Raw genomic sequence first — 27,746 nt, forward strand, 5'->3', positions numbered from 1 at the left:
ACCTGAGCCGAAGTCGGCCGCTTAACCGACCAAGCCACCCAGGCGCCCCCAGATGCCAATCTTAGAACTTTTGTTGCTCACAAGGCACTTTCCAGTAACTTCAACTATTGCCTCCATGGATGACAATTCCTGTCTTAGAGTTCTACTACCTAGACTACATTCACCTGAATGTCCCGTTGTTGTTACAGAAGTTAACCTGGACCCCAAAATTAGGGAGATGGTAATAGCATGTGGTTAAACCTGTGGACTTAGGAGTCAAGCCCTCCAAGGTTTACAACTGACTTTGTACCACTTGTTAGCTGTGTAGCCTGTGGCGGGTTAGCTTTTTACCATGGCCTCAATTTTCTCACTTACCAAAGGAGATTGTGACAGTGTTTATTTCCCTCCTAGGGTGATCTTGCAGATTAAATGAAAGACTGTATTTAAATCACTCAGGCACAGTACTTCCAGAGAAGGTGTTTGATAAAATGTAGACATTATTTTAATTTTTGATAATACTATTTTGTCCAAGTAACTACATCATATATATATGTATGTATGTATGTATGTATGTATGTGTGTATGTTTATTCATTTCTGAGAGACAGAGGCAGAGTGTGAGTAGGGGAAGGGCAGAGAAAGAGGGAGACACAGAATCGGAACCAGGCTCCAGCCTCTGAGCTGTCAGCACAGAGCCTGACGTGGGGCTCGAACCCACAGACCACGAGATCATGACCTGAGCCAAAGCTGGACACTTTACCGACTGAGCCACCCAGGCGCTCCTCAAAGTAACTACTTTGTCTAATGAGACTGCTACTCAAGTCTTCCTTCTCTCACAGACTCAGAGGGAAGGTGTTTGGTAAATAAATTCATCTTTGTCCATGTGGAGGGGAAAGGGCTGGTGATCTCATCCTCTGGTCCAGATACTGCTGTTACTTGCCTGCCGCAGCCGTTCAAGACTCAGAATGTTCTCCACCTGCAGCACGCCTCGCGTGTACTTCTCAATGTAGGTCTCCCCATCGGAAGTGCCCTCGTTTTCACTCCTTGCTGCCATGAGAGCCAGTGTTTCCCGGTCCTCAATTTCCTCTGTTGCCTGAAAGGACAAGGCAATGACAATGCTTTTGTGTGAATCATCTTTTTATCCAAACTGTGGTGAGGAAGTGATTTAGATGTTCTAAGAATTAACATATTCTCCAATACCTGTATTTCTTTCTTTCTTTTTTTTAAAAATAGGCTTCCTGCCCAATGCAGAGCCCGATGTGGTGCCCAGTGAGGGGCTTTGAACTCACAACCCTGAGATCAAGACCTCAACTGAAATCAAGAGTCAGACGCTTAACCAACTGAGCCACTGAGGCACCCCTCCAATACTTGTATTTTGATATTTCTAAAAAGTAATATGTATTTTACCTTTGGTATATTGGATACTAATTCATAGGTGACACCACAGGAATAAAGTATATTCTTCAACGATATTCTCCTCTTCAAACTCTGGGTGAAACTCTGCCAAGGAAAGGAAAACCGAATTAAGCGATATGAAATACTATATATGTTATTCAGCCTTTTACAGATTGCAGAAACATTATCAAGGACTACATTTTTGATGCGCATACAATGCCCAGAAAAATAAAACCAAAAAAATCCTTGTCTCTGACTCTGAAGGACAACAGTGTCCAGCTGTCATTTGGGGATCAGATAACAGAATCTGCAGCCCATCCAGGGATTTGGGGGGCTGCTCTTCTCCCCCATGGGCAGCCTTGCTATTGGTCTCAACAGGGCTGAATCAATGTGTCCTCCTCTCACAGGCAGAGGAAGGCTGGAGAGGCTCAGTTTGGCCTGTAGCACCTCTGAGATGAGACCCGGGGACGCAGCAGGGATTTATTTACAGCCCGCTTCTCATCCTGTTTTGTCACTATCCTGCTGGGATTTGTCACTTAACCTATTTCGAACAGCGAAATGTCACTGCCCCACTGCCTCCTAGGATGATGCGTTTCAAGTCGGCCAAGGCACAGAGCCCTCTGTTGGGTGACATTTACCTCTGCTCTCTTTATGCCCCAGTATGTTGGGCCAACGAGAATCAGGCTGTAACTTGGCTAGTGTGGGAAGCACTTGCACTTCCACTGTATCGGCACCACAAACCCTACCCTGTGACAGGAGGAAGGCACTTCAAGCTCATGAAGGCAACGGCAGAATCAGGCCCCATTACTACCTGTTTGTTGTAAATATTGGCCGCAATCCGTTTTCGTAATACTAACTCCATAGCAGCTGGGTGGCTGAGCTGCACCGTGGTTTTCACTATGAGGTAAATCCTTTCATTCTGCGGCGTGACCCTATTCAGGTGAACGGAATCATGCACTGAGGAGTCCCAAGAGGCTGTGGCTGAAACCTAAGGACGGGAGAAGGGGGAGGCGGAAAGAGACACGGCTCAGGGGTGCACATGTACACCATGCACGGAAATAAACGCAGCCCCACCGAGTCATACATGTTCCTCCTCACCTCTTCTGAGCGACAACACACATTCTACTTTTCCAAGTTCCCCAGTCCTCTCCCCCAGTGCAGACCACGGCAGCTTCATGGGAAGAGAGGCCCTTGGGCTGTGCACTAACCGGAAGCCCACGAACAGAGCCTTAGGGCTCAATTACCTCCTCGTCGCTGTGCTTTATGATGGGCAGGTAGAAAAACTGGCTGCCGTGCTCCTTGGGCAGGATGGAGTTCACACCAGACGCGTGGGGGCCCACGAGCTGCTCGTTGGCACTGAGGTCATCCGCTGACCAAATCCAGGGCACAGAAACAGAAGTGGAAGGAAAAGTCATTTTTTAAGCAAGCGCCAACATTTTTAAAATGTGTTTTCCACTGATGAAGTTTGCAAGTAACACACTTTCATTTCTTTCCTTCCTTACCCCACAGTTGAAATAGAGACTCCAAAACTCACAATAGCTTGTATCCTTTCCAGGGACAACTAGGAGAGCTAAAAAGGGACCCTGTGAGTCTCTGATAAAATGGGCAAATATATCCCATAGGCAGTCCTAGGAGCAAATATTTTCCCTACAAACAAACACCTGAAACTTTGTTTTCTGATGTCAATTCCTTGTGTAACCTGGGGTTAGGCTTGTGTCCTGCTTACATACCTTACACACGATTAGAGACTGGAACAGCTAAATTAGCAATTTAGAATCAAAATTCTGTGGGGTGCCTGGCTGGCTCAGTTGGTTAAGAGTTTGACTCTTGGTTCTGGTTCAGGTCATGATCTCGTGGCTCATGAGTTCGAGCCCTGCTTTGGGTTCTGTGCTGGTGGCGTGGAGGTTGCTTGGGATTCTCTCTCTCTCTCTCTCTCTCTCTCTCTCTCTCTCTCTCTCTCTCCCCCTGCCCCTTCCCCACTTGCACTCTCTCTCAAAATAAATAAACTTAAAAAAAAAAAAGATTCAAAGTTCTGAGTACTTGGGAGAACTACGAGGATCACCTTCCTCCAGAGCCCTACGCCATGTGGGATTCACCCTTCACAGATTTCTGTAAGTGATCGTCCAACCTTTGCTCTTATCCCCCCAAGAACAGAGAACTCACCACGTCATGAGGCACGCATTTTACTTCCAGACTTAAAACAAAATAAAACAAAACAAAAAACCTCTTCATATGAAGAGCCAAAGCCAACCTCCCTGGGTCTTCCCTCCAAAAAAGAGGTTTCCAGGCTGTGTTCTAAGATTCTGGGGGCCGTGTCAAAGAGCCTACCTGAGCCTACCTACCTCCCCACTTGGCAACTCTGCTTTTACCTTCTACAAAAGGGGTTCCATTTAAGATTGCATTCTGAAGATGGATTTTACTGCTAAAATACTTGAATACAAGAATTTGAATACTTGAATACAAGAACCATCATTCTTGGTTCACACAGGTTTGGTCTAATTGCCATAGTAAAGAACAACCCTCAATGCAAGGTTATAGTGTAATCATGTTCTGATATCAATACTATTGGGGGTGGGGAGCAAATGGCACTAGTTAGAAATGCAGATTCCTAGGCCATTGCAAAGTTTCAAAATTCAGAATCTCTGCGGGCGATTACCTTCTCAGGTAACTCCTATGTCCATTAATGTCTCTAAACCATAACTGTTTTAACGTGTGTTTTTGTTTGTTTGTTTGTTTGTTTTTGAAGTAGGGTTCATGCCCAGTGCGGAGCCCAGTGTAGAGCCCAACATGGGGCTTGAACTCGAGACCCTGAGATCAAGACCTGAGCTGCACCAAGAGTCAGACACTTAACTGACTGAACCACTTGGTGCCCCAGTTTTAACGTTTTCATGTGTAGTTTTTAACCTCTCGGTACTGTCTTTTAAACTGTGCACTCCTCTGTGGGATAACCAGTGATGCTGCGTGTCAAACTTCATGCATTTGGTCGGACTAAGGATGCCACCTGGACACAACAGACGAGTGATGAGAAAGGTGGCTCAAGGATCCCAGTCAGGTGCGTCTGAACAGATTACAAATCTCAGTTAAATACAAGAACACCTAAAGCACTGGTGGTTACTTACCATTCAAATCAAGGAAGAGAACCGGGATGTGGGTTTCCATTCCAGGCGGTGGGATCCTAAATTCAACAACAAAATTTAATCGTAACAAAATACATGTTTTACATCTTGTTAGATAATCAAACACCACAGAGGCACGGAAGAGGAGGAGAACTGTTGTGGAGATACAGATTCTATGAATGAAATACTTTCACATTTCTTGACGTCCCTGTCAACACAAATCACGAGAACTATGTGACTTCCATAAAGAACTACCAGCCAAACAAAGATTCTTTGAAGCCTTTCTAGAAATAATTCTAGTAATGGGAAAGAAGGGAAGGGATGCTGTTAAGAATGGAGATGGGGAAGGCGCCTGGGTGGCTCAGCCAGTTAAGCGTCCGACTTCGGCTCAGGTCATGATTTCGCGGTCCGTGAGTTCGAGCCCCGGGTCGGGCTCTGGGCCGATGGCTCAGAGCCTGGAGCCTGCTTTGGATTTGCGCCTCCCTCAAGTGTGCACTCTCTCTCTCAAAAATAAACATTAAAAAAAAAAAAAGAAAGAAAGAAAAACAATGGAGATAGGGGGCAGGATCAGAACCCAGAGGAAATAAACAATAAAGACAACATTGAAAAAAACTCACAGGAGGCGAGAATGAGAGACATATAAAAGGCCCAAAAGAGGGGCGCCTGGCTGGTTCAGTTAAGCACCTAACATTGGCTTAGGTCGTGATCTTGCCGTTCATGAGTTCCGGTCCCGCATTGGGCTCTCTGCTGTCAGTGTAGAGCCTGCTTTGGATCCTCTGTCCCCCTCTCCCTCTCTCTCTGCCCCTCCCCTGCTCACTCTCTCTCTTTCTCTGTCCCTCTCAAAATAAATAAATACACTTAAAAAATTAAAGATGTATAAAAAAAGGCTAAAAAGACAATGAAAGACAAAAAAGACCAAAGCAGTCAGCGTTTTATCAAAAACTGGCCCAGGTGCATCCGAGTCACCTAGTGGGGAGGGCCTCTTAAAATGAAAAGTCCTGGGCCCATCTTTTCTCTTGAGAATCAGAATACTCAGGGTCAGGACCCACTGTACAGTCGAGATGATCTGAAGTTTGGAAATGGCTCAAATGAAGGTGACTGAGGTAAGGAGAAAGACTGTCTAGACAAGGCCTCAGGAAGCAGAACAAGACTGGGAATGAGGCGTCCATCTGTTAACACGTGGCCAGCAGACAGACCGTGTGTGTGCCCTACAGGAGTCCAGTACAGCAGGGGGCTGTGTGGGGAGAAACATCATGTTACAAATTATGTGCCAGCAAATTTGGATTTTCTGGTCTCATAATACCATCAAATCCATTATACTTCTCTCTGTCATTATGGACACAAATAACATCACTGATGTTTCTACGCCTACCCTAAAGACACGATCTGGGCGTGTATATTCTCTGTTCAAAAGCAATCCAATTTCTCCTAAATGCCTAGGACACATTCCTTTTTTTTAATGTTTATATTTTTTATTTTTGAGAGAGAGTGAGAGTAGGGGAGGGGCAGAAAGCGACTCGGGGGCACAGAGGATCGGAAGTGGTCTCTGTACTGACAACACAGAGCCTGATGCGGGGTTTGAACTCACAAACTGTGAGATCATGACCTGAGCCAAAGTCAGAAACTTAACCAGCTAGGCCACTCAGGAACCCCTAGGACATATTCTTGTAAAAAGAACGAGAATGAGAATAAGCAGCAGCAGGAGCTACCATTTAACAAATGGGCGCCATGGACAAGGTATTTTTAATATATTAACTCTAATTCTTACAACAATCCAAAAAAAAAAAAAAAAAAAAGGAGGTCCATTAATAGATTAGAAATAAAGCCTCAGAGAAGTTAATGAAATTGAACACTTAAAGAGCTGCAGCTGGAAACTAAATTCAGATCTACTGGACTGCAGAGCCTAGGATACCATGCTGTTTCTCATGAGCATTGGGATGGAATGATCAATTGACTGATCACTGTTATTTAGTGCTCGAGAGCTGGTTACTGTGTGTTAGGGACCAAACAGAGCAGGCACTGAAAGCTAATAAGAAAATACATTTTCTCCCCTCTCCAAATAGACCCTGGAAACACCCTTCTTTCAAGTCCAACTAAGAGAATTTCTGGAGATCAGGAAACCGTGTCCAAAATGCTCATGTGGAGAAACTAAGACATGGGGTATTTGGTTGCGGGTCAGCTAATCCTCACTCCCCGGCTTCCCGGCAGAGGAAGTTGGCTGCAGTGGGGGAGGAGAGAAGGGAAGGCAGCACCAGAGATGGGTGGTCCCTCCCTGGGCAGTTCACGTCACTTAGCATTTACTGTGACAGCCCTGGAAAGGCACTGGCACGCCTCTGGTGCCGGCCGGCCACCATCATGTCAGGCCTGCGTGGGGGGAACGGACAGCACTTACCAGTGAGCGGGCGCCCCAGGGACCCCGCTGCCCGGTGCAGGCACCAGCACGGCGTTTCTTTCCTCCGTCAGTCCCACCCACTGCTCCACAAGCCGGGCCTCCCGCTCCACGTCGTCCTCCGTCTTCTCTGCAGGACAAAATGAGGGGATGGGTGCCGAGAGGGGGCGAAAAGACAATTTCTAAATTTATTTTTATTTTAAAAAATGTTTTACTTTTGAGAGACAGAGAGTGAGCATGTGTGGGAGCAGGGGAGGGGCAGAAAGGGAGAGAGAGAATCCCAAGCAGGCTCAGCACTGTCAGCCCAGAGCCCAATGCAGGGCTCGAACTCACAAACCATGAGATCATGACCTGAGCTGAAGTTGGACGCTCAAACCACCCAGGCACCCCGACAATTTCCAAATTTAAAATAAATAGGTTTTCATTTGGTAACATTCCCCAAGTGGCTTAAACATCCATGATGTTCCAAAAAAGGACATGAGGCTTCGAAGCTCCGGCCTGAGCACCCAGACAAGCTCTCGGGCCAGGACCCTCGCCTGATGGACCATCAGGAAGGGACGCAGAAACAGCCTTGGGACAGGGATGAGAATACAGGTTGTTTTTCCTGGTTCTGTACTTGGGGGAAGTTGTTCACAGAAGAGTCTGGGCTTCCTAATGAGTCAAAAAGGGATAATACAAGTTATGTCTACTTCACACGCTTCTTGGAAGGAGCCAATGAAATGATGGGTGTGACACCGCCTCATAAAACTACACACTACTTTACAGATGACTGAAACCCCCAACATATGCACTCTCTACAACTAACTTCATTGTCCTTCACGCTTGTCAGGAAAGAGATTTTATTTAATATATTTTGAAGTCCTTGGATTCATAATTCAACTCTGCGGCTACAAAGGTGTAGTCAAAGTGAGTTGACATTAGCAGGCCGAGCTCGTACACAAACTGATGTCAAGAATGTTGACCCAAGGGGCGCGTGGGCGGCTCAGTCAGTTAAGCATTCCACTTTGGCTCAGGTCATGATCTCACGGTTTGGGAGTTTGAGCCCCATGTCGGGCTTTGTGCTGACAGCTCGGAGCCTGGAGCCTTCTGCTTTGGTTTCTGTGTCTCCCTCTCCCTCTGTCCCTCCCCCACTCTCATTCTGTCTCTCTCTCTCTGTCTCTCTGTCTATGTCTCTCTCTCTCAAAAATAGGGGCACCTGGGTGGCTCAGTTGTTTACACGTCAGACTTTGGCTCAGGTCATGATCTCACAGTTCGTGGGTTTGAGCCAAACGTCAGGCTCTGTGCTGAGGCCTTAGAGCTTGGAGCCTGCTTCGGATTCTGTGTCTCCCTCTCTCTCTCTGCCCCTCCCCTGCTCATGCTCTGTCTCTCAAAAATAAATAAAAAACACGAAAAAAAATAAAAATGAATGAATGAATGAATAAATAAATAAATAAATATTAAAAATCAAAAGAATGTTTAGCCAAGATTTTTTATTGAGGGGGAGCTTTTGCTAACCTCTACCTGAAATGGATAAACATTCATAATGTGTCCTTTGGTACAGAACCAACCACAATGAACGGATCATAAAGTCAGGATGAGAGACTAAGGGTTTTAAGAACATACTTCTATGTTAGAGTCCGAGTGGCTGTTGCCAGTATAAGCAAACAATCCCTGGAGCTGGTAGCATTGGGTGGACCAGCTTAAGCCAACCTGCACCAGCTGAGCACACGGCTGCCACCCAAGGGGAGCTGGGCGCTGACCTGCCAAGGGCTGTGGTTTCAGACGTGACCCTCTAGCTGCCATCAGTCCGGGGTCTGAGCCCAGAACACCTCATAATGAGATGTCGGTACTGAACGCATTTGCATTCATCAAAACAAAATTTGAGTTTATTTTTCTCAATTATTATTTTATTTGGTAATCTATACCCAGTGACGGGCTCAAACTCAAAACCCTGAGATCAAGAGTCGCACAGTCCACCAACTGAGCCTGCCAGGCGACCCGAAACAAAATTTGAGTTTAACATTTAGTGTCACACAGTTCACTTAGAGTTTTGTGAATGCTTATGACTTTCAAATTCAATACCATACAAAATGATTCGCTAACATCTATAATTGTCACAAGGTAAAAAAAACTACGGTATCACTGTCCAGCTGAGAGGAGAAAACAACCTGTTGTCACTGTCTCGATGTGAAAAAGCCAGTCCCGGGAAAGAGTTTAATCTCACATACCTTTTTTATTGCTGACTTTTTTAATCTGTTCATCTAAGTATTCTCGTCGTTTGATGAGTGCGTCGGACCACCTTTCCCTCACAGAGTTTAAGTCTTCTTCCTGACATCAGGGAGGGAAAACATCGTCCTGTAGAGTGCACAGATGGCTATTTCTTTTTTTTAACAAAGACGTTTACATCGATCAGGAAAGTTTTCATTAGGAAAGGCCATTGAACATTGCTATGTGATTAATATGCAAGAAAGCAAAGGGGTCTCAGAAACACAGCATGCTGATCGAGGAACCCGTTAACTCAGAAATCAGAGCCCCTGGATTTCCGAAAGGATAATTATACTTAAAAGCAAGAGAAGCTCAAGCTACGCCAGCTGTTGGGATGATTCTTCTATGGTGTGTGTGTGTGCGTCTATGTGTGTGTTTAAATTGGAGCTACTTGTTTGAAGGATGTGTGATTCCAAGCAGAGACACCATGAACAGAGCCCAAACCATGTAACAGCAAATGGAAATGCAAAAAAACCAGACATCCTCATAGTTCATAGTTCAATGGCCTCATGACATATAGTTTCTGAAATGCAAAGAAGGGATGAGCAGAGAACCTTTCAAACTTGCTGCCAACATTTCACCTCTGACCACTACCATAAGGCTAACCAAAAATCTCCCATGCAAACACCCAACATGCATCAGCCATGCTTTAAGGACCCCCAGAAGCAGCTGTTGGACTTCCCCGTGAACAACGTGGCAGGAAGCACACAGACAGCAGCAGCACGTTAGTTAACAGCGTCGCCGAGGTCCAAGGGGATACTGGTATTTCCTCGCAAAGTCTATTTTTGTTTGTTTTCTTTCTTAGTAGAGTTCTGAGGGCAAGAAATCCACCAGTTCGACTCAAAATGCTCTCTGACTTGCTTAATTCCAGTCTAACCTTTAAGACACGACAGTAAGAGCAGACACAGAGGACCTCTCAGGCTTTACCTGCAATGTACCCACAGTTTACATACAGAAAGGCTCACCAGGAAACTACGGAGAATCACCACAATGACTGGGGACCAAACCCAGAAAACCTCATTCTTGACTTGCTGCCTGGCCTGTTACTATCATGCCATGTTCCACGACAGCAGACCAGCCACTGCTGACTGGGTACAAGTTCAGAGGTACAGTCTTCCCCCGCTAAACTTCCAGAAGAAAAAGCTGAGATTTAAATTCTCTAAGTTATGGATAATTAAGCTTGTTCCTAACGAAAGAGGAAAACTGGCAAAATAAAACTAAACTACGTGCAGAAAATGTTTTGCAATTTCCTATCTGCCAAGAGACTTTTAAACTAAAATGGCGTATTAGAACAATACTACTCTCTTGGAGGTGAGGAGAAAAGACAAGACTCTACTCAAAGATTATGAATGCATAATTGTACAAGTTGTAAAGTCATTAATTTAATACAGCAATGATGGGCTTGCTTAGAAAGTCTTTACAGGCTCATTCAAGATGGCATAGCAGTAATGCAGTATTCTGGTCATACATTTTGAATGGACAGAGAAATCTATAGGGAGAGTATTGTATCCCTGATTATGCTTAAAGCAAATCCAAAGCGAGTGAAACACTGCCATAGTCTTGCTCGATGGTCCTCCTTCCTCCTCCCTGCCCTCTGCTTGGCGGATGCCGGCAATTAGCAGTAGCTGTGCCCCATGCCACAGATCGACAGCAGCAGTAATACCTGATAACTATCCATATCATCACCATCCTCATCATCTCTCTGGTAGGAAAAAAATAAACACAAAGGACATGCATTTTGTTTCTCAAACAGCATACAAATAATTCTTTAAGCGTAGCACACGCATTACAATGGACAACACATAGAACACCAGCATAATAAAACATTTACATGAATTGCAAGAAAGGTTTAGTGGATTTAATTCACTCATCTAGAACGACGAACTTGAGTTTGGTTTGGTTTGTTTTTAATAAAGAAAACAGTCATTTAAAAAACAAGAACTCTCGGGGCGCCTGGTGGCGCAGTCGGTTGAACGTCCGACTTCAGCCAGGTCACGATCTCGCGGTCCGTGAGTTCGAGCCCCGCGTCAGGCTCTGGGCGGATGGCTCGGAGCCTGGAGCCTGTTTCAGATTCTGTGTCTCCCTCTCTCTCTGCCCCTCCCCCGTTCATGCTCTGTCTCTCTCTGTCCCAAAAATAAATAAACGTTGAAAAAAAAAATTAAAAAAAATAAAAAATAAAAAACAAGATCTCTCTTAGATGGGAATAAGAACCAACATCATTGAGCCAGGCCTTACTCTACTGTTACGTGAATGGTGGATATACATCGCGGGGTGGGCTACTTGAGATCTGGACCAGGCTTAGAAAGACCAAATGGCAAAACTAGACTATTCCTTCACCTCATAGTTTAACCATGAGGCAGTCAGGGTCCTGAGGGATGAAATGATTTAACCCAAGGTTAAATCTGCCAAATAGTGGCAGAGTCAGGACTGGGAGCCAAGCTGCTAATTTCCCCACTCAGTGCCCTTTTCCCTGCACCACACCACATGCACTGAGGAAATCATCACAGGGGAAAGCCCACTGGGAGCCTAAAGGCCATTCACATACAAAGTTCTGCATTGTACTATTGCAACAAGAGCACGGCTCGCCATACTGAATATATGGATCCATTGTCATCCACTACTGGATATATTAGCATCACACCAATCAGAAAAATCGGAACTGTCCTAAAATTCAGAACTGTCCTAAACCCATGGCAATAGTTTACAGTAACTGCATAAACAATTTTGGCAAAAACATTGGGCAAAACAAAATCACCATGTTGAAAATAAATTAGGACTTAGTTGAGACAGTTTTCCTTAGACACAAGAATAAAGAAACTTCCATTTGTAAAGAATAGCCTACATGGAGGCAGATTCTACTGAAAGTGAATGCTGGGCCATGTAACAATCTTCTTTGGTTTTTCTATGGCTATTGGAGGGTTAATATTCGAACAGGCAGTGAAGTGGTCTAGTCTTAAAAAGACAAAGTGTTTTTATTCAAGAGCTTTAAAAATATAATTACATTATTCTCCTATCTAAGTATACTTCCAAATATGCTGATTTTAAAAAGTGCTTTAGGGGCACCTGGGTGGCTCAGTCATTTAAGCATCCCACTTCAGCTCAGGTCATGATCTCACGGTTTGTGAGCTCTTCATGAGTTCAAGCCTCACATGGGGCTCGCTGCTGTCAGCAAGAGTCTGCTTCTGGTCCTCTGTCCCCCTCTTTCTCTGCCCCTCCCCTGCTTAACACTCTCTCTCTCAAAAACAAATGAACATTTGTAAGAAAATGCTTTAAAAATATAGTTAAACATATTCTCTGCAAAGACTGAAAAATCCACTCTTGTTTTAGTTTGGTGCCCATCATTATCATTTGAATAACTAACTTATTAAATGCATGCCTAATACTGAAGTAATTTTTCTTTTTACTTTTTTTTTTTTTAACATTTATTTATTTTTGAGACAGAGAGAGACATAGCATGAACGGGGGAGGGTCAGAGAGAGAGGAAGACACAGAATCTGAAACAGGCTCCAGGCTCTGAGCGGTCAGCACAGAGCCTGATGTGGGGCTTGAACTCATAAACCGCGAGATCGTGACCTGAGCTGAAGTCGGATGCTTAACCAACTGAGCCACCCAGGAGCCCCATCTTTTTACTTTTTTCTAAAAGATTTTATTTTTTAAGTAATCTCTACACCCAATATGGGGCTCGAACCCACAACCCCGAGATTAAGAGTCATGTGCTCTACTGACTGAGCCAGCCAGACACCCCCGAAGTAATTTTTCTTGACTTACTTCTTCACATTAATGAATAAAGTACATGTAGCTTGAATTTATCATTTTTTAAAAAGTTTATTTATTTATTTTGAGAGAGAAAGTGTGGGGGGGGGAGGAGAGAGGGAAGGAGGGAGAGAGAATCCCAAGCAGGCTCCACCCTGTCAGCTCAGGGCCTGATGTGGGACTTGAACTCACAAACTGTGAGATCATGACCTGAGGGGAAGTCAGATGCTCAACCGACTGAGCCACCCAGGAGCCCCACTAGAGATGTATTAAAAGTGCAAATAATCAATGCTTACGAGGTTTCTCAAATAGGAACCTTCAGTCAACTGATGACCCCCTATTTTATAGGTCATGATTTAGGACACAGATTCAATGTTTTATCTAAGATCAGAGATTTATTAAGCCTTTACTACTAAGCCTTTACTACAGACGGGGATCCCAGGGAATTATTAGGTCTACTTCATCATTCTGGAGAAGACAAAAAAGGAACTGGAGGTTTGTGTTACTTCAACAAGGTGACCAAGAAGGCCAAGCTAGACTTAAGAATCCAGATCCCCCCACTCCAGGCCAGTGACCTTTCTACCAGGCCCTGTAGCCACCCCCAAATTTGATGGCCTGAGGGAGGGACTGAGCTGGGACAAGAATCCACACCCAGTTTCCTACACCACACATGAGGAAAAGTCTGTGGGAGAAGCCTCCCCTCAAACAGCAGACTGTCCTTATGCCTTCCTCCATAGTCTCCCTGGCTCTGACAATCAGGGGCAATTTTGGCTTGGGAAAGGGAAGGCGATGTCTGACAAAGCTTTGCCTTCCTTAAGGCCTAGTCATCCAAACCAATGTTCCTTTTATATTTTATTTTTTTATAAAGAGGTTTTATTTTTTTTAATTTTTTTTATGTTTATTTATTTTTGAGACAGAGAGAGACAGAGCATGAACGGGGGAGGGTCAGAGAGAGAGGGAGACAAAGAATCCGAAGCAGGCTCCAGGCTCTGAGCTGTCAGCACAGAGCCCAATGCGGGGCTCGAACTCACGGAACGTGAGATCATGACCTGAGCCGAAGTCGGACGCTTAACCGACTGAGCCACCCGGGCGCCCCTATAAAGAGGTTTTTTAATGTTTATTTATTTTTGAGAGAGGGAGAGACAGAGAGTGAGTGGGGGAGGGGCAGAGAGAGGGGGCCAGAGGATCTGAAGCAGGCTCTGAACTGTCAGTGCAGAATCCGACATGGGGCTCAAACTCACGGACAGTAAGATCATCACCTGAGCCGAAATCAAGAGTCAGACGCTTAACTGACTGAACCACCCAGGCACCCTGCCAATGTTCCTTTGAGCTTTCAGAGAAGTCTCCGCCTGAATGCCAGCCAGGGAACTGAAGGAAGCTGAGATGAAAGGTGGATCATTCTCCAGATGGGCGGCTTCTGCCCAGACCCCACAGAGAAACGTTTTCTTCTGTTGCAACAGGGAGTGCTCCCAGTCACATGTGGCTCACAGGAAGCCAGAGTTGCATGGGTGGCTTCTTCCAGTTCCTAATTCATACCCGCCTGTAAACTGCGGACTGAGTGAAGCACAGGCCTTCTCTCAGGCCACTGGGGGCAATTTCCTGATCTGAAAGTTTGTTCTCAAGGAGTGATGAGAGCTGTGATTGGTAGTAAGAAGACCAATTCTTAGATGTTCACATCTTTTACTTTTTATAAATATTTATTTTTAAATTTATTTTTTAAATCTTTTTTTAATGTTTGTTTATTTTTGAGAGAGAGAGAGAGATAGAGAGAGAGAGTGAGAGACAGAGTACAAGCAGGGGAAGAGCAGAGACAGAGGGAGACACAGAATCCGAAACAGGTTCCAGGCCCTGAGCTGTCAGCACAGGGCCTGATGTGGGGCTCAAACTCATGAACTGTGAGATCGTGACCTGAGCCAAAGTCAGAAGCTTAACTGACTGAGCCACCCAGGCGCCCCTTAAATTTATTTTTAGAAGTAATCTCTATACCCAAGGTGGGGCTCGAACTCACGATCAAAGATCAAGAGTTGCATGCTCCCCCAACAAAGCCAGCCAGGGGCCCTCCTATCTTTTAATTTTTAAAAAACAGAACAGAAGATTTAGTAAGGGGGGATTTAATGGACAAAAACGATCGTGAGGACAACTTTTAATTTAAATAAAGAAAAAAAAAAGAAGGCTTTCAAAGAACTGTTTAATTATGCCTGTGTATGGGGGCGATTTTATAGTAACAAAAGTGGATCAGGCCAGGCAGCCATGCCAAATACCCGACATAACATAACCGGGGCCAGATATAAAATCCACCTAAAGTAAATGAGTAAGATAGCATTCATACGTGTGCTTATAAATAAAATTATTATTAATCAACACAAAACCAATATAGTATTTTAAGTCTAGTAAAAAGGATGCAAATGTGAGGGGAAGGGTGCAGACATAAGGTCAAGGCAAGGAGTTCTGTCACATTCACCGACTGCCTTAGTTCTTCATGAACCAATCTTCGTTAAATACCACTTCAGCTCGGCTTGTCTTACCTGGTAACTGTCCAGCCCTCTCTGCAGCTTGGTGGACCGGGCAGTGACACAGCCAATGGACACAGACAAGATGGCTTCCACCATGAGCGGCAGTGTCCCCGAATGCTGCACCGGTTTCACTGTGACTTGTACCCTCCGGGAATGGCCCTGCAGAGGTCGGGGGTGGGATGGGAGGGGCGCGACGCAGCAGTGGGCACCAGGGATGGGAACAGTGAGGGATGGAGGGAAGAGGAACGGGGAACACAGAGGCAGATAATTAGAAAACTCCCAGAAACTGTGTTACGAGTGGGACGAAAAAGGACACACGAAACAGACAAAAACAAGCCGGGTACCTGTCTGAGTTGAAAGATGCCCCCTGTGTTGACATCTTTGGCCTGGTGGAGTTCCACTGCAGCGTATTCCCCTAGCTCGTTCAATTCCAATATGGAAATCCACATTTCTACTCTTCGAGTTACCTCATTCCACCTGCAAAATCACATTCCCATGAACAACGGTGTCACTGCCCAGGGACGTTGTGAGTAACAGGAAAAGAGTCATCATCCACTGAGCACTTTCTATAGGCTGGGCACTGTGCTATGTATGTCATATAGATTTTCTTTTTTTCTTTTTAGTTTTATTTATTTATTTTGAGAAAGAGAGAGAGCATGAGCAGGGGAGGGGCAGAGAGAGAGAATCCCAAGCAGGCTCCTGACGTGGGGCTCGAACTCATGAACCGTGAGATCATGACTTGAGCTGAAATCAGGATTCGGATGCTTAACCAGCTGTGCCACCCAGGCACCCCCAAGGCTGGTTTTATTTCCCCAGGTAGGAACGCAGCTGTTTTAGTCCTGTTTCTCAAAAGGATTTGCCTTTCCCCACATTGAATGTCTTCAATGACTGCTAGTCCCTTTTATCGTTCCCATTTCACAAAGGAGGACACAGGCCTGGGGACCCCTGCTCTTAGCCTCCATGTTAGTGCCAGCCTTGACCCTGCACCCAACTCAGCCAAGTACAAACCTGTCATGCAACGTTCTTGTCTTCGCATGAAGAGAGTCGACTTCCCAGATGGAGCTGCCGTTCCCAGCGCAGCGGTGGCCCCACACCTCAATGGCCAGGGCTCCATCTGACAGGAACTCCAGGAGCTCTTCTGTCACGGTCACCACATAGTCCTGGGATAAGCGGAAGCAAGGAAAGAGTGACAAGGATCACGCATAAAGCAATTGGGTGAAATTTCCATTTTGCCTTTTAGCCTCATAGAGATTCACTTTGGAGGTTGTTAGTCTGATCCCAACCTTAAAACCACCTGTGCGGTTTTCAAGAACCAGAACATTAGTTCTGGAAGGGGCAGGAAGAGGTGATTTAATGCAATTTCTTTCTTTAGGCAATGCGGACACTGAAGAAAGCAACCTGTCCCATGTCATAGAGCTTGTGAGATGCAGAAGTGAATCCTTGCTTCCTTACACCGGGTTCATTCTGGGTTCTGAAGGACCACTTGATCTCCTGCTGCCTTGGACTAATCAGCACATAATAAAAAAAGAACATCTGATTGCTCCTTGCGATGGCGTGGGAGACTAAGAACAGAATTAAATTTCATATGATTATTTTCATGGGTCTGTGCTCTTGCTCTCAAACTCTCCTGCTCTGATTCCTCATCATAAAATGCAGACAGAGGAGCGTGAGGGCATGAATGCCGAGTGGGCTGAGAGGTAGATCACCCTGAATGCTGTGGCAGGCAAGGGACCAAGCCATGCTTCTTTCCAGCAACAACTCAGTGAAATCTCAGGTGAAGACAACCCTGTGGCTCTACTTTCTAGAAAGACCTGTGCTATACTGACTTAATGTTCTACTACTTACCTTCTTATCTAGTTTATTTGGAGACAGAACCAGAATTTTAGAAGGAAAACAAACTAACGATCAATTAGTACAATCTACACATTTTATTTTTTTTTCAAACATAGGTTTCCTTTCTTTCTTTTTCTTTTTTTAAGAGACAGAGAAACAGAGAGACAGAGAGAGAGAGAGAGAGAGAGAGAGAGAATACATGTGTGCGTGAGTGAGGGAGGGGCAGAAGGAGAGAGAGAGAGACAGCAAGAATCCCAAGCAGGATCCATGCTCAGTGTGGAACCCAACTTGCAGCTCGATCCCATGACTCTAGGATCATCACCTGGGCTGAAATAAAGAGTCAGACACTCAACCAACTGAGCCACTTAGGCACCCCAACCTACACATTTTATTTATGAAAAAAACCCCAAGGTCACGCAGTGAATCCAAGGTCCCTGAGACTAGTGTTTCTCAAACCAGTTGTTAACCAGAATGTACTTAAAATTCAGGTTTCATACTCCTACATGAAATGCTTTGTGGATCCAAAGAAAGATGGGGAATATTTAAGAGTATTCAGACACAAATAACAAAAAAAATAATTAATATGGGTTTTCAGAAACAGACTTGGGTGAATACAGGTGGAAAAAAAAGTGGGCCATTTATTTTCAGAAAAAGAAAGACCTGACAGTCTTTACTTATGTGAAATTTGATAGGTATAGAACCAGAAAGAAAACGCACAATTTCCAAAGGAAGGGGTTTGGAGTATTTGTTAAGGATTGTGCAAGGAAAAACAAAATTACACAGAAGAGAGTCTGTCTGTCAAAAACAACCTGTTGGCAGTCTGATGTGAAAGCCAGGAAGGGTAGGTGATGGTCACAAGATGGGAATAGCCAACAGTCACCAAAAATTCACCTTGTCCATTTACATTTTCTTTAAAAACTCATATGCCACATTGGAAATGCTATGCTTAAAACACTATGCCATTAAAAAAACAAAAACAAAAACAAAAGGCTATTCCATATTCAAAAGAATTAAAATATCTACAGCAACTTGCATGTTGAGAAGTTCATATAAATTAAAATAATGAAGTGGGAGGCATCTGGGTGGCTCAGTTAGTTAAGCGTCTGACTCTTAATCTCAGCTCAGGTGTTGATCTCTGGGTTGTGCGTTCAAGCCCTGCACTGGGCTCCATGCTAGGTGTAAAGCCTACTTAAAAAATAAATAAAATAAAACAAAACAAAATTAAATTAAAAGGTGCAATTCTGCAACATGTATAATATGACCACAGTTTTTGTAAAAAACTTTTTAAAGAAGTTATGCGTGCGTGATGGTAAGAGTGTATCTATGCCCGTTTTTGTGTGAACATGCATTGACCACACACATATAAAAGTTGTAGGGCATAGGGTGTAAGATTTCAGGTAGAGGCCTTTCAGATTTTATTTTAAATACTTTTAAATTATTGGAATTTGTACTGAAATACATTTTGAGGTTAAAAAGTCCAAGACACATATTACATTTACTAAACATTCTTACAGGGAAACTTCTATGTATTGAACCGCACCCAGGTCCATTGCCTCCCGTGTAGCTCGTTTCCTCATGGTGCCCATACCTTACAGTGAGAGAACGTCACAGTGTACTGGGCATCCCTGGACTGGGGGGAAGGCACCTCGGGGTCCACCACTGGGGCAGCCACTGTGGATTCACACTGGTCCCAGAATGTGTATTGACAGAAGACAAAATTTGAGAGGCTTAAGGGCAGCCCGGTTGCCTCTTTAATTTTTACCTGAAGAGATATAAAAAAAAAAAAAAGGCAATATAACTCCCATAAAGAAACATTAAACTGTGCATTGCTTCAAATGTTAAGAGCTCTTCAAATTTAAGAGCTACATAAATCGGTTATCCATTTGGTATCTGAAAATATCTGGCATCCTTTCATCAAGGGTTCCACCTACAACAAATCTGTACCAGAGTACCACAACTACCGTGTGTAAACCTGGCAAAGGCACACACCTCCAACATTTTCCTAGTGACTGAGTTTTTGATGCAACCTATATTGGAAAAGCAGGATTCACTGAAAAATACATACCCCCCGCATGCCAGATACACATGGACTTTTATTTTTTAATGTTCTTAAGTTTATTTATTTATTTTGAGGGAGAGGGGGAGGGGCAGAGAGGGAGAGAGAGAAACCCAAGCAGGCTCCGAGCTGTCAGCATAGAGCCCAACGTGGGGCTCAATCCCACCAACCGTGAGATCATGACCTAAGCCGAAATCCAGAGTCGGATGCTTAACGGACTGAGCCACCCAGGTGCCCCCAATACACATGGACTTTTCAAATCTCATCAAGCGTCACCAGAAAGGGTGCTATACTTCTGGAGAAAGTACTGCCCACCATTGTATTTACGGTTAGGAAGGTTAACATTGACGATGCTCTATGAAAAACAGAACTGTTTGGCATGAACAAGGTCATTCCTCTGCACCCGTCCATCTCATCGTCCCCTCACCCGGCAAGTCAGCTTCTTGACTCGGTGAACAGTCTCCCCGCTGATGTCCGTGACCTCGAGGCTCCCACCTTCGCTGGAGTTCTCAGAAGAGTCGTCCTCCACCACGCGCTCCGGGACGGCCCCTGTAATTCGCATGACTTCCACATGGAGGCGCCCTGCAACCTGCGGCAGGAACCAGAGCGCCTGCGGATTAATAGGCATCCAGCGGGGAACCTGACCTTGGACAGAGAGCACGCAGCCACCTCCCAGGTGAGCAGGTGAGCGGCCCCGCCCCTACTGCCATGGGAAACTCACCCCTTCCACAGCCGGTCCAGTCCATCTCTCACCCCCTGCAGTCACCCTGCCTGACTCTGAGCCAAATTTGCTTCTCTGCCACTTGCCTTCTGGAGTCATCTTCACTCTTATCCTTTACAGGCAGCCCAGGAACAGAGTAAAGACAGCTATCATATCCTACCTGGAGTTGTCTATTTTCCATGTTCGTATATTCGTTCATCTGATCTAATCCCTGCCCAGTTGGAATACCGAAACAAGTAGTAGAGATACACGTGGGGGTTGTTATGAGACAACTTCACCCAGAAATCGGCTGCATGCCCCGAACTGTGCTACTAAGCACTGCATTTATCGCAATAAGCCGAAAGACGTGGTCACCAGGCTCACGGAGCGTCTGCTCTCTTCAATGGATGGGTAACTCACACTGGAGCAGGGGGAGTGAGACCTATCCCAGGAGGAACCACAAAGGCTTACAATTTCTTCAACATCCTGTTGGTTCTCTGGAGAGGTGCCAGTTTAGTGGTGCCTCTCTTACACTTGTTGGCACAGAACTGAATTAAAGGACAAGAATTTGCTCCCTCAGAGTGCTACAACTAGCCCAAGTTATGTTTCATGACACAGGTCAAGGCTGCAATGGCTGGAGTCATGAAGGGGACAGTGCTGCCATCATCTTAAATCGTGAGGCTCCACTGTAAAAGTAGCACGGACCCAACCTCCACACAGCAACTGGCACTGGCACCAAGCACCTGAGAGAAATTAGCTGATGGCGTTGGACAAGTGAGACCAATATGGAGGAATCCGTTAGAGGAGGGAGAAAGGGGAAATGGGAGAAATCAGTTCAAAGGTAAGGTGGGTTCTCAAGCTTTTTTTCAATATTTTTTGAGAATCAACACATTTTTATTTATTTTTTTAAGTTTATTTATTTACAACTTGCTCCCAAGTTCTATCTGGTGAAGACCACATAGGGGCTGAGAAGGAACTCGGATGTATCACAAAGGTAAGAGATTAAAAGAGAGATGAACATGGCAACAGAGTGGAAGCTGGTTTCCAAAATATTTCTAATTTGATTAAAACAAAAATCAAAAAAACTTGTGAACCATAAATTTAAAAAATGGGTATGAATATCTTTTAAAACCATGATTTAATCTTGAGAGTTTCTATTGATATTAGTAGAGAAGAAAGAGTATGATCCTGACTATTCACCCTAGATCTGCCTCAAGAGCATCACTTAAATCAGACACACACACACACACACACACACACACACACACACACACACACACACACACACTCCCTTCCACTTCGGTCAATTTCCTCCCAGGCTGGCTTGTCCTTACCTCCCCCTGCTGGCTGATGATAGGAACTGCATACTGAAGTTTCACATCATAGAAGAGACACTCCAAGAACACATTAGCCACGCCAATTAGGTTGTGATTCTCTTGGGCTTCATAGAAAGGGTCACCTCGTTTCCCATAGAGACGCTTTGCCTGATGGGTAGGGTAGGCAGGTGGGGAGCCAGTAAGAAACAAAATATCAACTTGAATAATATTATTTAAAACTAGCACCCAAAAACGATTTAAGAAGAAAGCATTTATCCAGATAAATTAAAAAGAAGTAAAAATTACAATCATGTCACATAAATAAAAGTAGCATATAGGAGGGGCTCTTGCTCAATTACACCCTCGTCTTCCCTATCACACCCCACATATAGCCTTTTTCATTCCATTCCCTGTGCTTTGTCTCATTTCCTTCACCGAGTCGTCTTTTCCATTACTAGCATCCAAAAAATGGATTGTGCTTTTTAAAATTATTCTTCGTAATCTCCCCAGCAATTATCACAGCTAGGGGAGCCAGAACATATGCTAATGAATACAAAAATCCAATCTGGCTCCATCCGTGTGGATTTGTCACAACACTGACAAAACAGCACGGACTTACTTCGTTCCATTTCATATCACCTGGAATGTAGCAAAAATGCAGCCAAATAAGAACATGTTATGTGTTCTCTTCATTTAGTTTCTGTCCGTGTGGGGATCACATGTTTTATGACTGATCCTACATCTAACTTAGAAGTTTTTTCAAGATCACTTCTACATTCCTTTACTTCCCCCACCCTGCCCTGCCTTTTTTAAAAGTAGGCTCCATGCTGGGCATGGAGCCCAACACAGGGTTCAAACTCATGATCCTGAGATCAAGAGTTGGAGGCTTAACTGACTGAGCCATGCAGGTGTCCCAACATTACTTTTCTAATATCGATGTCCAAAGCTTGACTACAGAAATTCACCGCCATGCATGTGTGCGTTCTGATGGTGAAATCACTTACACTATGTGCTTTCAACATGGCCCAATCTCTTTTCCATTTTGTCTCTTTTACCTCAGGAATTTTTTCCTTCCATTCTTGATAAAGGTCTCTCATATCAATTAATTTATTCTCCAGCTTCTCGATGGTCCAAACTTGGGTGCTCTTTCCTTTCCTCCGCACTTGGATAGCTGGCTCACTCACGATTGCTCCTCTCTGCAGAATGAAGGAAACAAAAACAACAAATCAAATTAAACCAAATGAAGTCTTGTTATGACTTCTTAGATTGTTACAGCAATATATATTATTAGAAAGCAGCGAGTGTGAAGAAAACATATACAGAAAAAAGATGAAATTCTACCACAGAGGGAATATTCTGGCTTATTTTCCATTTTCTATAGGTATACCGGTGCATGTTTGTTTGGTTTTTTTTATCATAATCAGAACCAAACAAAACTAAATTTCCTATCCCGATCCTCCCTCCACAGTTTTTATCTTATGATCACCTTCTTGTGCTATTAAATATTCTTCACAGACACAATTTTTAATGGAAACATAGAAATCTATTTTATGGATGCACACTGGTTTGATCAATTATTCTATTGTTTGACATCATGACTATTTTAAATTTTTGCTATTATAAAGGCCATTATGATAAGCATCCTTGTATAAAAAGCACATGATCTTTATGAATTTTTTTTAAGTTTATTTATTTTTGAGAGGGGGGAGGGGCAGAAAATATGAAGCAGGTTCTTTTCTGATAGCAGCAAGCCTAATGTGTGGCTCAAACTCATGAACTGTGAGATCATGACCTGAGCAGAAGTCAGATGCTTAACTGAGCCACCCAGGTGCCCCTCTTTATGAATATTTCTATGACTATGGACTTAGCATAAATTTCTCGAAGAACTGCTTGGTCAAAGTACTAAAATGCAGAAAGAGTAATGAAATCCTTCCTGACTCGTTTCTAGCTTGCTTGCCAGGGGAAACATAAATGGATGCAAAATTACTGTCTTTTGAAGTTTCTCCTTAAAAGAAATATTCTTCGAGTTGAAATGACAGGAAACCTCCCAAAGGCTGCAAAGAGTCATTCTGTGCACAGAAAAAAGGTATTATACAAGCCTTCCTTTCTTCTTTTAAATTTTTTTTAATGTTTATTTATTTTTGAGAGAGACAGAGACAGAATGCGAGTGGGTTAGGGGCAGAGATAGAGGGAGATACAGAATCCGAAGCAGGCTCCAGGTCCCGAGCTGTCAGCACAGAGCCCGACGCGGGGCTCAAACTCACGAGCTGTGAGATCATAACCTGAGCCCAAGTCAGACGCTCAACCGAGCCACCCAGATACCCCAACAAGCCTTCCTTTCTTGTAGAATCCTTTCTGAAATTGGCACCTATCCCCCCATTCCAGAAGGGGGCATTTACACGACAGAGAAAAGAGGAATTACTTATATATATTTCTAGTTTTAACACATCTAAGGGCATATTTACTCGGGGGGGGGGGGTCTATAGAGGAAATTTTTTTTTTAATTTTTACTGTTGAAGTAGAGTTGACATACAATGTTATATTAGTAGATAGGAAGTCTTAAAAAGAATAAATACTCTGGCTCATATCAGCATCTCCTCACAGATTTTTTTTTTTTAATTTTTTTAACGTTTATTTATTTTTGAGACAGAGAGAGACAGAGCATGAACGGGGGAGGGTCAGAGAGAGAGGGAGACACAGAATCCGAGGCAGGGTGCAGGCTCTGAGCAGTCAGCAGAGAGCCCGACACGGGGCTCGAACTCACGGACCACGAGATCATGACCTGAGCCGAAGTCGGATGCTTAACCGACTGAGCCACCCAGGTGCCCCTCACAGATGTTCTTTAGGGTGTCAGGTTTGTCTGCTGTCTTATAGTACATACTGTTGTACATTTTACTCTCTCTCTCTTTTTTTTTTTGAAGCACTCTTACCTTTCTGTTGGCACTGAGGTTTGCAGCAGGGATCTGCAGAGTCACCTGGTAGTCAGTGAGCTTGCTCATTTCCTCAGCTAAGAAGTTTGCCTCCCTTACCAAGGTATTGGCTTTCACAAGCTGCTCGCGAAGTTTTGCCAAGCTTTGGCGGAAGAGCTCATCCCTGTGGGGTAGCAGAAAAGGAAATGAGAAACTCCGAAAAGAAAAGGAAACCAACTCTGCTTCTAAGTGAGCTGTATTCTTAGAAAGTGGTAGGCAACTCCTTCCAGGCAATATTTTTCAACCATTTTTTTTCCTGTTGGTAACGGCTGATGAGGAGCAAATATGTAGAGGGACTTAACTAAAAACCATGTTTTAAATCCCCTAACATCTGAAAACTTCTATTTTAATATGCTGTTGCCAAAAGACCAATAAAGGAATCCTTTAGGGAAAAGAACTGATTACGACTTTTTGTGTGCTTCTGGGGCTGGTGGGGAGGGGAATGGGGCAGGGGACAGAAATCTGGAGTCCATAAGGAGAAAGTGTTTCACATGATTTCTTCAGTTGGTAAAAGGCAAGAAGGGGGACTTCTGTGCTAGCAGGAATTCTTTCCTCAAGTCCACACAATAGCACTTCCTGATAAGACCTTCTCCAACGTTCTGAGGCTGAATAGGACATTATTATGTGCCATTACGTGCCCTCTCAGTCCCCACATCTTTTGCTTCCGTAGATGTGTTGTATTTATAATTTCTCATTTATTTGTGTAATTATTTGACTGATGTCTGTGTCCCCTATGGAGCTGCAGGCACCCCAGGGGGAAAACTGTGTGGTCAGGTGCACGGCCCATTGTGGGAAACCCCCGAAGTACCCACTGAATGAAAGGAAGAGTTCTGGTTCCACAGGTGGGTTCAAAGGTAATCCAGACTAGCAGAATGCTTACCTACCTTCTCTTTTCTACCATTTATACACCCCCTGCCCTTACTTCATAGGAAAATGGGGAGCTTGGAATACCCAGTCTCTACCCCTTTCTCATCACCTCAAAAGTGACACTGAGGCACCTGCAAAGATGTTAATCTGAAGTTACCCTAACACGTATGGCACACTGATCCTGTCTGTCTGGTTCTCCTAGGTGATACCATTTTTTTTCAGTTCCCTGGACTTGACCCTTTTTCAGCCAGCTCAGTCTTTTCTCTTTTCTACAACATCCAGAAAAAAAGCCTTCTGTGGATTTTTCCTTTTAAATATCCCCTAAATCTCTCTATTGCTTTCATAACCCCTGGTAGCCTCAAAAGCCCCCAGGCTCTTTCTCTGACACCACCAGTCACACAAACCCCTGCCTGTCTCAGGCCAGCCCTCAGTTCAAAACCTCCTCTCCCTGCTTGGGATAAATCTGCAGGCACCTGTGTGCCCTACCAGACAGCTTTGGACTTCGCTCTCCCTATTCCTATACAACTCACCTCTCGGAGCAAACAAAACAGCTCTCATGCAATCCGCAAAACACCTTCCTCTTCTCCACGGTTTCTCATTTGTTTGTGCCCGCGTGCCCATCCAAATGCTTCCCGCCTTCTGTCTGCCCGTCCAGTGTCCACCCTTCAAACTCGCCTGAAGTCCTTCATCCTCCATGAAGTTGCGGCAGAAGCCCCACAGCATGGGGGTCCCACCCTCTACTAACCACCACCTCCCTTACTGTGCTTCCTGCCCAAGCACACACACACTTATCACTTCAGTAATTTCACACAGTCAATACTCGCAAAACACCTACCAAAAACACCACTGTTCTAGGCACTGGGGACACTTCAATGAATGAAGCTGATTTCCTGCTCCTGGAAGTTATTTTCAGATGAGGGATCAATGACAGAGGGATAATTATGTGGTTGAAACACTTCCTATTGTTGGATAAAACTGTTTTTTAACGGACTATTGTGATGTAATTTTCACATATTTATATCTTGCTCTATGATACATTGCAAGTTTGCAGAAAGAGTAACTACATCTCTGGTTTTCTTTGTAATTCTCACTAGCTCTTAAATATACTTGATTTTCAGCCCCACAACCTTTACTTAGGTATGAGTCCTTTGATATTTCACAAGCCATCAACACTTATTTAGGTAAGAGTCCCAGCTTCTAATATAACAGCCCATCATTAACGACATCTTAATTTTATCCAGTGACCCTGGTGAAATCCATATTGTAGCATTCTCATCTCCTTGAATGACAGCTCCAAATATCATCCTTGCTACTCTCCTTCCTTTTAAGAATTAGAGCCTCAAAGAGAATCAATCTGGAATTGAGCGGAAAAAAATTTTTTAACACCTGACGGAAAAAAATACAATCATTAAAAACAACGGTTAAGCATCCGACGTTGGCTCAGGTCATGATCTCATGGTTCATGAGTTCAAGCCCCATGCCAGGCTCTGTGCTGACAGCTCAGAGCCTGGAGCCTGTTTCAGATTCTGTGTTTCCCTCTCTTTCTTTTTTTTAATTTTTTTATTAAAAAAATTTTTTTTAATGTTTATTTATTTTTGAGACAGAGAGAGACAGAGTGTGAGCAGGGGAGGGGCAGAGAGAGAGGGAGACAGAATCCAAAGCAGGCTCCAGGCTCTGAGCTGTCAGCGCAGAGCCCGATGCGAGGCTTGAACTAACAAACCATAAGATCATGACCTGAGCCAAAGTCAGACGCTTCACCAACTGAGCCACCCAGGCACCCCTGTTTCCCTCTCTTTCTGCGCCTCCTCTGTTCATGCTCTGTCTCTCTCTCTCTCTCTCTCTCTCAAAAATAAATAAGCATTACAAAATACTTTTAAAACAAAACAAAAATCTACCTTTTCTGTTGCATCTTTCTGTTTTTGTCTTTTACAATCTTCAGTACACAAGAAGTAAGTAGGGAGAAAGGGTATCAGTGGGTCCAGTCACACCAATTACCTTCAAGCTCGCTGTTATTAAAGTCACCAGTTCACAGTAAAGGTGGAAAAGGCAGCTCTTCAGAAAAAGCATTATCTGATAACCTTTGTCTCTTTTACCCAGGCACAGTAAAAGATAAAGAGTAATGTGTTACAAGTAGGATAAATCTTCATACTTTGGTATCCAGACAGATGAGCAGAAAGCTCCTGGGGAAAACGCAACTGACTCTTTTCTCTTACTTTAGAACGATCAAGTGCGTTACCGCAGCAAGCCTGTTGTGCAGGCTAGGGCTCCCTTTTCTCCCTCTTCTTCTTCTTCCCTGAATGTGGCTCAGGTTTAAGCATCTCATTGCTTGTGAGAGATGCAGTGTGGCTGAAAGAATGAGAGTACCGGCCCAGGAGTGATGGCTTTGATCCCGCAGTCGTAAGTTACCAGCTGAATGACTTTGGGTGAATCATTCAACCTCTCAGCCTGGTTCCTCATGTGTGAAGTGGGGTACAAATGATAAAATATAGTAGCGGTTGTGAAGATGAGATGGACACATGTAAAGCACTTAGTGCCTGGCACCTGGTAAATGCTCTGCAAACGTCAGGTGCTACTTTCGTTACTAAGATTATTGTAACAACATACGAGTTAGTAATGG

The 27,746-nt window shown here is 44.2% G+C and overlaps 1 protein-coding gene across 9 annotated transcripts in view; it reads right to left on the reverse strand.

Annotated features, from left to right (window-relative positions):
* Positions 1-27,746, reverse strand: part of KIF13A (kinesin family member 13A) — a 212,938-nt gene that overhangs the window by 19,835 nt on the left and 165,357 nt on the right. For 6 of the 9 annotated variants that reach the window (XM_027040379.2, XM_027040377.2, XM_027040376.2 and 3 more), the window contains 16 exons: positions 24,224-24,386; positions 22,349-22,489; positions 21,312-21,461; positions 19,705-19,866; positions 18,810-18,983; positions 16,397-16,548; positions 15,733-15,865; positions 15,401-15,547; positions 10,786-10,824; positions 9,086-9,185; positions 6,882-7,008; positions 4,493-4,548; positions 2,618-2,742; positions 2,185-2,361; positions 1,386-1,478; positions 919-1,071 (listed from right to left, as the gene is read on the reverse strand). In XM_027040379.2, the coding sequence (XP_026896180.1) occupies positions 919-1,071; positions 1,386-1,478; positions 2,185-2,361; positions 2,618-2,742; positions 4,493-4,548; positions 6,882-7,008; positions 9,086-9,185; positions 10,786-10,824; positions 15,401-15,547; positions 15,733-15,865; positions 16,397-16,548; positions 18,810-18,983; positions 19,705-19,866; positions 21,312-21,461; positions 22,349-22,489; positions 24,224-24,386 (2,092 nt within the window). The remainder of the gene's footprint in view (positions 1-918; positions 1,072-1,385; positions 1,479-2,184; positions 2,362-2,617; positions 2,743-4,492; positions 4,549-6,881; positions 7,009-9,085; positions 9,186-10,785; positions 10,825-15,400; positions 15,548-15,732; positions 15,866-16,396; positions 16,549-18,809; positions 18,984-19,704; positions 19,867-21,311; positions 21,462-22,348; positions 22,490-24,223; positions 24,387-27,746) is intronic. The other 3 variants (XM_027040380.2, XM_027040378.2, XM_027040374.2) reach the window with 1 other exon arrangement.

This window comes from Acinonyx jubatus, chromosome B2 (genome assembly GCF_027475565.1).
Source record: "Acinonyx jubatus isolate Ajub_Pintada_27869175 chromosome B2, VMU_Ajub_asm_v1.0, whole genome shotgun sequence".
Lineage (NCBI taxonomy): Eukaryota > Metazoa > Chordata > Mammalia > Carnivora > Felidae > Acinonyx > Acinonyx jubatus.